At 33.9% G+C, this 11903-nt stretch overlaps 1 protein-coding gene and 1 pseudogene across 1 annotated transcript in view; both read right to left on the bottom strand.

The window, feature by feature from the left end:
- The window catches only part of Pcdh15 (protocadherin related 15), a 689792-nt gene that overhangs the window by 377209 nt on the left and 300680 nt on the right, over positions 1–11903 (bottom strand). The window contains exon 8 of the mRNA XM_023723273.1: positions 2197–2309. Within this exon, the coding sequence (XP_023579041.1) occupies positions 2197–2309 (113 nt within the window). The remainder of the gene's footprint in view (positions 1–2196; positions 2310–11903) is intronic.
- Positions 9838–10053, bottom strand: LOC111818697 (annotated as a pseudogene).

The raw sequence follows: 11903 nt of genomic DNA on the forward strand, positions 1-11903 counted from the left end.
AGGTTAATCAAAATTTTAATAAAAGGAATTAAGACAAAAATGTAATTATTTTTGTGAAACTGAGATTGTAAATTATTAATACCTTACTCTTTCAATCTGTTCTAATATTAAAAGGAGAATAGCTTTTCATTCACTGCAAAGTTCTAAATACTGCCACTAATAATTTTAAAACATCACCCAAAAATAATGAAAGTGAAATTTCTGGGCTATGGAGGCTTTAGACTAGAACTCATGCCAGTGTATATATGGTATCTCAAGTGTACTACTGCATTTCTACCTCGAAAGGCTTTCTTTTCCATCTATGCACTGCTCACATATCCTCCCACTGGGTCAGTTTTGAATAATTATTCAAATTATAAATAATTATTCAAGGGTAATAAGTCATAAATATGAAGTACTCCATTACATTCCAATATATAGTTCCTACTAATAATATCTGTTGAATTTTAAATATTTTAATAATGATTATTTAAACTTTAGATTAACAAGTTGCCATGGAGCATCCTCTTCTCTTCCAATTGGACATGTGCAGTGCTTCGATGTACTGAAACTTGGGAATACCTCCAGTTTGTAATCACCTTTAGATCTTTTCTTGTCAACATGAATAAATCACCGGCACAAACTGTGAAAAATTAAGATGATAAATTTCTTATTTGTGGCAGTCACCCACTGCTATATGTACATGTAACTCTGAAGGTGGAACCCTTCAAAATTTACAAGATACTTCTTTGTATTTTACTTTTCGCTAGCTGCCAGATGGAAACTGGGATCAGTTCAAACAGTTTTATGTTCAATGGCAAGTGAAACATTATTAAGTTAAAAGGGAGAGGTTGAAAGATGTATAACAGTTCTCAGGGCCAGATGTAGCTTTCCAGGGGATCGCTGAGCAATGATACAATACTTAAGTTATTTTTCAAGCTGATAGTACATTGTTATTCATAAAATTAATAACTATCCCCTCAACTACACAAAAAAAACCCACAGGTGTTTGAATCTAACATATGTCTGAAAAACTGCTATCAATGATACAAAATGTTATTAAAATATAAAAATATCTGAGACATGTTCTAATTGATTTTCTTTCTGTAAGGAATGGACTAAGCCATGCCATACACAGGTACACCAGTACAACAGGCTTTGATAATGAAGGAAAAGAATTGATTTCTTATTTTAAATGGGAACCTATGACAGTGTGGCTTTGTTGGCTTCTTTGCTCTTATGAAGAACACATTGCAGGACTCTAGGAAGACAATAGATTTTTGAACCATAATTAAAATTAAAATAGTCAGTGGAGCAACATGGATGGCATTCATGACCATTGTAGACAGATGGTCAAAACTGTTTCTTTGTTGATTGACTCACAAACTCTTACAAGATTAAATCCAAGCAACTTGTGTCCCTCCATAAAGCTTTCTCCATGGCCTGGTTCTCAACTGTATTTCCCTGTTAACTGCTTATTGCCTGGTAGACTACGCCTCTCAGGTTTTACTCCTGTTACTTTTTATATTCAAACATACTTTTTCAGTTTTATTCCCTTGCTGAACTTCCTCAGCCCAGTAATATGTAGTTTGTGATTTCCATAAAACCTTCCCTGAGTCCCCAGATTAATTTAAATATCTCTGTTCTGTGTATTGTTGAATCCCCTTATGTGATTTTCCTGTTAGCTACTGATGTGCTGCATATAATCTATCTCCTTCTAGATTACAAATTCTTCAAGGAAAAGTAATGACCAAGTACAATAAATATAAATTCTATTATGTATACTATAATTGGTGTGAATAATATATCATTCTATGAGCTAAAATTAAATATATGTGTACACAATGTTCTCTGCAGTTGAAAGTACACCTAGTAAAATCAAATAATATTTTTAACTTACTATACATTCTATGAAGTTATAAGAGGATAATGCTAGCCCAGATAAAATTCAAGTTGAATTTCAATTTTGTCTATCATTTCTCATGTAACTTATTATATATAAAAATATTTAGCAGTATTTCATTGCACAGAACGACATAATGCTATTTTTGAAGAAAACAATACAGTATTTTTAAATTGTTGTTCAGATACTTTAACAAAAACTAGTTACCATTCACATTAATTTTAATTTTTTTCAAATATAAAAGTTTTACCTACCGTCGCCTCTTTTATTAACATTTCATGAGTACAAGGAAATAAGCTATTAGTTTAATTTACCTTAATAACCAAATCAAATTTCTGATGAAAGTCTCTGTTCACTGGCTCTAGAAGACTAAGCTCTGCGGTCCTGGGATGCATATGGAAAAATCGTGGGAAATCCTCAGGCGTCCCTGAAAGACATTGAGATTTCAGCTTGTAACTGGGAACAAACAGTAATGCGAAGATCTGGTTCATCTATTTCCCTTCATTAACTGAGCAACAAAATTACAATTTCATTAGTAAATTAAGTTTCAAAATTATGCAGTCTGGGGAAAGCAGATACAAATGCACTAAATAATTAGCTTGTAAGTAAGAGACTGGAAAATAGCTATGTGATTTTCCAAGTTTTCTATTGAGTGCTCTTTAATTTGGAACTCTATCACATGAAAAGAGCTATTACATGGGGCAAAAGCAAATTTTATATTATAAAATTGTTTTCAGTACTGCATAAATTTTAATTATAGCCTACAAGGTCTTTCAGAATGTAGTATAATAAATAATGCCCAATACTTTAAGCCAAATATGAAATTATCTGGAAAATATTAGGAAGCTGTTCTGTTCCATCTTGTCAAAATTTCTCTCTTTTCTTTTTATTTTATTATTATTATTTTGTTGTTGTTGCCATTTTAAGACAGGGTCTCTCTTGCACTTAAGGCCAGCTTTGAACTCACTTTGTAACTCAGGCTGGTCTTGAATGCATAGTGATTCTCCTGCCTTAGCCTCCCCAATACTGGGACTACAGGCGTACAATAAAGCCCAGCCAATATTTCTTAAATATAAGTAGTTAGCTGATATCACCCATCAGAAATTAGAACATAGGTTTTGATGGTATTCTTAATATCTGGTTTGGATATTTCTCAAAGATGAACATTTTAGCAAGCTGAGTATATTTCTTCTTGCATGAATTCCTTTTGTTTGTATTGTCTCTCATGTGTACAGCTTTTCTTTCTCCCAAAATAGAAAAAAGTAGAAGTGAACTCACAAAAGTAAAATCTAGAAGTTCAAATCAAATCATACTGATGGTTAATCATACTAGAAATCATCATTAATCCTGTAATCCATTTCTATTTTATATATGAAAATTTCAGAGATAAGAAAAATTAAATAACATCCTTCTCAAATAGATAAAATGAGGCTTGGCTGCTTTTCATATATTTGTGTTCAGATCTAAAATTGTACTTATTGCACTACTTTCACTCAATACTTGAAAAGAAGGAAAATTCTCTATGAAATCTTGTAAGGAAATAGAGAATTAGAAAGAATCACTATTAAAATGGATTGGAAAAAAATAAAATAGGTTGGAAAGCCTAGACAATACAAAAACTAGACATGAAATTTAATATTTGCTAAAGAAATGATCTCTTTTAGGAGGAGAATCTCTTAGAAAATCATAAAATTTCTCCCACTACAATTAATATTATAATGCAATACATTTAGTACTTGTATAGTAATATAAGTATATCTTATTGCATGCAAAACTAAACCACAATTGGAGAACATATTTTAATTACTTTGAATAATATATGAATGACCCTAAACACCAATAGAAAAAAATGTGTACGAAGAAATACATAATAAAGTTACTTGTCATAGATGAAAATATGGACAGATTTAACTCAGACCTGAGAACAGGCAAATCTTTCCTAAACATTGCTCAAGACTAAATAGCAATAAGTATTAAAAGAAAAAAGAAATTACACAATTACATGATAAATCGCAAATAGATAAAATCATGTGACAGTCTGGGAAAACATTTTCAACTCACTTCAGAGAAAAAATGCTCTAATATCCTTCTTCTATGGAAATTTGTAAATTATATTTCAAAAGTCAACAATGCCTTAAAAATGGTTATTGAAAGAACATGAGCAGTAAGTTTAATACGATCTGTAAAGGAAAACTTAGTATATCCTATCAAAATCATATTAAAGTTCACCACTTTTTAGGGCTATAGATCAAACACAACCCTTGTTCCGGACAGCTGTTATGCTTGAAATATTTGTCAGCCCAATGTTTACTGATTCAGAAATCCTATTTCAACCACATTTTTGCATGATAATGAAAGATAATCACTGATCATGATGGCAACATGTAGAAGAAAATGGAAACAAAACAGTCAATATTTTATTTTCAAGAATGATTACCACAATATGATACTGCAGAAGAATTGTAAGTAGTTATTTTATAAACATAATAAATATTGTGTATTAAAATATTGTTTCTAGGATTTTCTCCAAAATAATACAAGGAGAGAAATAAATAAGAATATGGATGTTAAAAGCAATTTTAGCAAGTGTTCTAGATTCTTCTTTTCTCTCTCTTTTTTTTTTAATGTATTCAGTGCAGAATCTACAAGGTCTGCAGGGTCTCACTACACAGATCGGACTCATAGTGATCCTCCTGCTTCCAGTCTCCCAAGTGCTGGGATTACAGGCGCGCACCACAAGCCCAGTCTCAGTTGCCCCCTCAGTGCGCCCTGGGGCCGGGGCCAGCACTGCACACTGAGAATCCAAACGCCAAGCCCTGCATTGGCCTAAGCAAGCGCTTTAATCAGCTGATTATCTGGCTGGTCCTTCAAGGTTCTTGAAGTTATGTACTAAATGGTATTTTATTAAGTATTCTCTCATTTTTCTACTACATTCTTCTACTACATTCTATTGAAAACTTTTGATAATACAATGCAAATTAGAGTTAGCTTTGGTTGGATCTTATCCTAGCTCCCATCAGAGTGGAGCAATGAGGTAAAAACCAGAACTTGACCGATAGCAGCTGATCTGGAAAGCCTTTCTTTGGTTCCAGAAAGTAACACTCACTGGCAGTTGGCTCTGTAATTGCAGTGGGGGAAACATTGTGACTTCTGTATTTCTAAATGTTCTACTTCATTCAAGTACCCAAGAAGCCCTGTGGGGAAGATATTATCATTTGATCTATGAGAAACTAATACTCAGGGAGGTCTAAATAAAATGATCCGGACTTTTCCACAGCTCCTAAATGACTGAGCCAGATGTGAAAATTAAGAAGTCTCATCCTAAGGTCCAAATCTTGCTTTTTATGTCTTGGAGTCTGAGCCAGTGATTTAGACAACTTTGGCCATCTTCCTATGGTTTTGTTTTGTTTTGTTTTTTCTTTCTGTATTTAGGACAGGGTCTACAGTGTCTCAGTACTAGATCGGAATTGTAGTGATTCTCCTGTTTTCAGCCTCCCATGTGCTGGGATCGCCATCTCAGCATGCCCCAGAAGGCAGGCCAGTATGGTATGTCAGGAATCGAACCCAGCTGCTGCGCTCTGACCAAGCAGGCACTTCAGTCCATTGAGTTATCAGGCCAGCCCCTATCTTTCTATGTTGATAGATATCTTAGACATCATTACAGAATATTAACATAGCAAAAGTATAACAAGACATTTAAAAATAAATTTTCTTGACTAAAAGTACAGGCTGGTAAAATTTAACTTCATTCATTCCTAAAAAATCAAGCTTGTCAGAGCTGGTGAGATGGCTCAGTGATCTAAAGCACCTACTTAGAACAAGCTTAGCAAAGCACAGGGACCGAGGTTCAATCCCCCAGCACCAATGCCAGCCAACCCCGCCCCCAGGCGGGCTGAGCTGGCCACACACACACACACAAATAAATAAAATAAATAAAATTAAAAAAAAAATCAAGCTTGTCTAATGAGAAATGAAAACACTTAAAGCTTCTGTGTTCATCATACACAAATTTTTATAGTTAAGTGAAGCTGTTTCTTAAAAACAGTTCTGATTGGGGCTGCGGAGATGGCTCAGTGGAATAAGCACTTGTCTGGCAAGTGCAAGGGCCTGAGTTCAATCCCCCCCACACACACAAATACAGTGCTGATTGCCTAAGTTTACATTGACAGTAAAATTGATCTCTCATCATCAAAATCATATACAGTATAATGAATTCCAGAATTAAAACCTTATTATAATTAAGGGACTGGTTAACAAAATTTTTATTATTATGTACACTAAGAAAATTTAACATATTTCATTTTTATAGTTTTAAGAAAATAGCAACCTAAATTGATTTCTCAGTGAAAAATTTATAATTTTGGAAATTGTATTCAGCTTAACTTTTCAAACATTTATCTTCATTATTTTTCAGATTTATATCCTGTATGAAAGCCAAGGAATGGGAAAGGGATAGAGAAATTATACTGCTAATAAAAATTGGTTTGTATAAATTGTCTTTCCATATGGCTTTGTTAGTTTACAAAATCCTTCTTAGTAAAAATACATTAAATTCCATTCATTTTTCAGCATTTACTTTGTAACATGAAAAATATTCTGTCTTTTAAGTTTTGTGGAGAAAAACAGGAACCTAAATTTTATCCAGTGGCAAAATTTAAGAATTTTTGATAACTGTGATTTTCTAAATTTGAGATATAGTTGTTATATAAAAAGCTTCACATATTTAAAATACACACTATTGTGTTGTTCAAAACACTCTTACTATAATGAACAGACCTATCCACCTCTGTGTGTTCCCTTCTCTGATAATCCCCTGACTATCCATGTTCCCACCTGCATGGAGCCATTGTTCAACTTCTGTCAGAACAGAATCATTTATGCTTTCTGGAAAAGCCCAGAAATAAAATATATTTACATCAAGTATCTTCTTTTGGTTAACTTACATATTTCTCTTACTCCAATGATTTCCTTTTGTGTTCAGTAATTCATTTACCATTATTACCTTAGTATTGTTCTATTCTAGTTGTAGACCAAAGTTTGTATGTCTATTCATATGCTGAGAGGGAGCTGAAGAACCTCCGGTGTCAGGTAAGCCTTTCCAAACATTTCTGACCATATCTGAGGGGATATTTATCTCATCTGTCTTATCTAGAACTGGAATACCTAAATCACATCCTAGGTTTATACCTAAATGTAATAATTGGTTTGTGGAATGTGGAGTTCAATACATTTTTAGACATGCATAGGTTTGTGTAACCACCACTAAAATAAGGATACCGAATAGTTGTATGTTCAAATAACTACTTTTATTTTCCTCTGCAGTTTTTTGCTTGATTATTCATTTGCAGGATTTATTTACTTATTTATTTATTTTTGTCTTTTTTGAGACAGGGTCTCTTTATACAGTTCAGACTGATGTTGAGTTACTTTGTAGCCCAGGCTGGTCTCAAACTTGTAATGACCCTTCTGCTGCAGTCTCCTAAATTCTGGGATTAGATGTACACATCATCATACCCAATGTCCCCCTTCAATTTTGATCTCTGGTAACCTCAGATTTCTCATTTTTATCATCAATATTCTTTTTGAAAATATTTAATTGGAATTGCACTGTATTCCATTATGTTCTCTATGAAAGCCAAGGAAATGGGAAAGGGATAGAGAAATTATAGTGACAATAAATACTTGGAGAATGGTGTCTGTCAATTCAGAATAGAGCAGGTAGCTTTGTCTATCAATAATATTTTCATTTCAGAAATTTTAAAATTCTTTACAAAGCTTCTGAAATGTAGTCTCCCCTAAAAGGTCACAACAAATGTTCTGATTAGCAACCATGAATGATTTTCACAGAAAAAATATATTAGAAGAAGGGCTCTATTTGAAAAATTTCTTCTATTCTTCATATATATATATATATATATATATATATATATATATATATATTTTGCTTTTGCAGTTTTCTCCAGGGTGTTTGATTTTCACATGTCAAAGCAGTTTTGATGCTTTCCTGTATGGCTTGGTTAGATAGCTAACCTTTCTTCTGTCTTACAATCTTCTATCTTATCATTGACTCTTGCTCCTTTTAAAAGGAACTCTGTGGTGAAAGTTGGCTTTTACTCATTTTGGCTAAGGGTAGCTTGCAGGCTTACAAAGGTTTTAAATGAAATGAGTTCACAGTGCATCCAAAAGGCACAAAGAGAAGTGGTCCATTAAACAACTGGTGGGCCATGCGTGGACTTATATAAGTGTTGATTCTGATTTAATGCCTATAATCAGAAGCAGCTACACAATGAAAAATCAACCCAATTTCTACTACAAATCTAGACACCTGCTGCAGCTTATTTATTGCTTGCCACTCCCCATAGAGTTTTGATATGATTCTAAAAATCAATTGGTTAATTATGCTCTGTATGCCATCAAACCTCTCTGCTAATGTTAGTCTGTAGTCGCAGCTGCTTCCCAGTGCTAACATCACAGGCTCAGCTCCACTTCTCATCGGACCACCAGAAATGAGAACATCATGCAGAGTATGCATTCCAGATGCCTCAGATACACACTGCAGTTCACAGTAAGTTTCGTGGCCCTCGGAAGATGATCCTGCTCCTGATCAGACAGAAGGTGGATCACAAGCAGTGATGTGAGTGACAGGGATGAAGACCCTGCCTCGCTAGCTCACAGCTCAACACTTACATTGCTGCTGAGTGGCCCACTTGGGGACCTCGCTTTAATTATTCTTGATGAATTGCTTATTTCTGCTGTACACTGAGACATTTCCTTGAAATCTGGAAGAAATTAAAGGTTTTTCATATATTTCATGAACTTACCTTCACGTCAACATGAACTCAAGTTCACTACCAATCTGGTACCAACAGAAACATAATAAGTCCTGTCTACCAATTATCACAGAGATTAATGAAAATTTATAATGTTCCTCTCACCATATATGTGAGTGCATACATACCAGAATTTACGGTGTCAATAAAAATGCCTCAGGAGCACACTCATAATTTTCTCCGCTAGAACAAAAGGAACTATGGTATACAACTTGTCTCTAGGTGATTTTCTATGAAAAAGAACAACTGACTCTTTAAAGTTCAGAACACTGCAGAAGCCAAGATCTGATGTACAGCATCATTGTCCAACAGCAAGTGCATGGCTAAGCTCAAGCTGTCCTATACTCATGCAATGTACCTCATTTAGAAAATACGCTATTGATGCCATTCAGCAAACTTAGTTCGAACAGCACTACACTGTTCCCAAAACATCTCCAAAGCTCTGGATTGCTCCATTTATAGACTTAGGTTGTTTAATCTTAGAGTTAATTATATCAGAATTCCACTCCTCTGACTTAAATTCATATGCTTCTTTCAGCAACCTAAAATTATGACAACAAATTTCACATTATTCTAGGTATGTCTTTTTATTTTTGTTGTGTAATATCTGTTTTAATGGTGACTTAGCACTGCAGCAGTCCTTGATAGCTATTAGTAGATTTCACCTTACTAGTTCTAGAGACAGAAGAATAGGATTTTTTCCTATTCTCTGGCCAATGTCAGCAAAGTAAGATACCTTTGGATGACTTCTAAAAAGTGTTCTTTCTTTCAATCTTTTCACTTGATAAAGATAAATATTCATATAAAATAATAGGCAAACCTGGAAAAATGGAAATAGATGTTGTAGGTGTAATTCCTCTAGTAAACTAATTTAGAGTAATTTGGGTTTCTTTAAGATTTACCATGGGGGTCAAATTTCAAGCCATGATTAATTCTAAACATGAAAAACAAATGGATGTTCACAGATGAAATAAAACAGAAACTTCTTTAGAAAAAAAGTATTATGATGAAAGGAAATGCTTTTTAAAGGAAACTCAAGGTGTTCTCTTAATTAAATGACCTTATCCGTTGTGTGAAAGAATCTAAATTAGACTAGAAAAGTTTTATGCTGGATTTATTTTTTTCCAGAGGAGAGCAGGAACACAGTCCTCCACAAATTATGGGGTCAAGTTTCCCACCTTTGGGAAATTCACATAGGTCAGTGCACATGGAGGGCACTGGAGGAGGGTGGGCTGTGGCTCAGTGGTAGAACTCTTGCCTTGTATGTCGAGGGCACTGGATAAACATCGTCCTGGGAAAACCACCTTTGTGAGCTCAGTACCTACCCCGCCAGGTAGGCATTATATTCTGATATTTTAAAATAATCCTCTCCATTTTATATAAATAGTAAATTTAGCATCATAGAGACAAATATATTTGTTCTGAATCAAAGAACAACTAGAGAATCTAGATTTAAAATATAGGTCTTCTGACTCCAATTTTGCCCATATTTTCATTACATGAAACACTCTTCACAGTAGTTATTCACAGGACATGATGCAGATATATCTTGTCTAAACAATTTTAGTACAAACTTTTATTCTCAGTGAACTAAGAGAAAGTAGCTGCATACCTATCCTAACTCTCTTGTATATACATATATATTTTTTCCTTCTCTCCCTTTTATTTTCACAATAAATTGTCATTTATACTTTTGTAAAGTCAGTAATGCATGACAATAGGTTGCTTAGCAACTGATAGCAAACCTTAACCAGAAGGCAACAGTATGCAATGTATTAATTATTGTAAATGTCCTACTAACCTGTTTTATTTTTGTTTTGTTTTGTTTTGGTTTTGGTTTTTTGGGGCATTTTTGGTGGAACCAGGAATTGAAGTCAGACCCTTGTGCTTGCCAGGGAAGCGCTTATTCTACTGAGCCATCTCCCCGGCCCCTATTAACCTGTTTTGAAACTGTTTAATCACTATTTTATCTTTTCCTCATTAAAATGAATAAAAATTATTTTAAAAACCAACATATCCTTTATAAAATGCAACACCCCCCAACTCAATTGTAATTTATTTTTATAGAGAAATTTCAAACGAATGACACAATAAACAATAGGAATTCATTTAAGTTTAAATGAGAAATTCGCAAAATTACCTTTGAATATTTCTATGGAGATAGGACATCACTATGCAGTTCCGGTCTGCCCTGAACTCAGTACATGCCCAGGTTGTCCTTGAAGTCAAGGTGAATGAGCTGCCTCAACTAATCAAATACTGGGATTCCAGCCCTGTGTGCCACCACACCCAGCTTCTTTAGAATTTTTAAAGTCTGTAAGTTTTTTCAAAATATTTATATATAATTTTAGAAACTTAGTTTAAACTATGAGCTAATTATAAAATATACTTATATTTTAATTATAATGATGAACATTTGTTTTATCTTCTTTTGGTTTTTGTTATATTGTTTGAAACTACAGCAAAATTGATTGTAGCCCTTGAAATTTAACAAATTTTTAATTCTGTCACATAATTTTTCAAGTAAATATTTCAAGGGCTTTAAATATAATTTGAGGGCCAGCAAGATAGCTCAACAGACTAAGTGCCAGTTTAGGTAAGGTCTGGGAGCAGGTTTGATCCCTGATACCACATGCAGTGCCAGCCCCACCCCCAGGCATGCTAAACTGGCCGCTGAGACTGGGCATGGTGGGGCACACTGTACTTGGAGCGCTGGGGAGGTGGAAACAGGAGGCTCATTATAAGTTTGAGCTGCATAGCAAGACCTTGCACCAAATACATAAAAAATAGTAATGATAATAATAATAACTTGAAATAAATGTATATGCTAAACCCTTTTCTCTAAAGATTCGTACTCAACTTCTATGAGTTTTTAAAAAATTTTCACCACCCCAACTTTTCAATTTCAGAAGTTATTTTACAGTCTTCCACTATGAGAACAGCTTAATCATAATCTCTTGGCATTGTGATAACTTTTTGTATGAATTTAATGATATTTTACTAGGTCATTAGAATGCTTGATTTTGATAGATGTGTTTTTTCCTATTAATTAGGCTGATTACATTAATGAACGTTTTGTTTATTAAGGAAAAACTCTCACTGTTGAATAGATCCCTACTTGTCATTTTATATAACCTTGCTTCTAAACTGCATTATTTAATTTTGCAGTATTGGATTAGGAAAATTTGCTT

Source organism: Octodon degus, unplaced genomic scaffold, assembly GCF_000260255.1.
Source record: "Octodon degus isolate 3935 unplaced genomic scaffold, OctDeg1.0 scaffold00005, whole genome shotgun sequence".
In the NCBI taxonomy this organism is placed as follows: Eukaryota; Metazoa; Chordata; class Mammalia; order Rodentia; family Octodontidae; genus Octodon; species Octodon degus.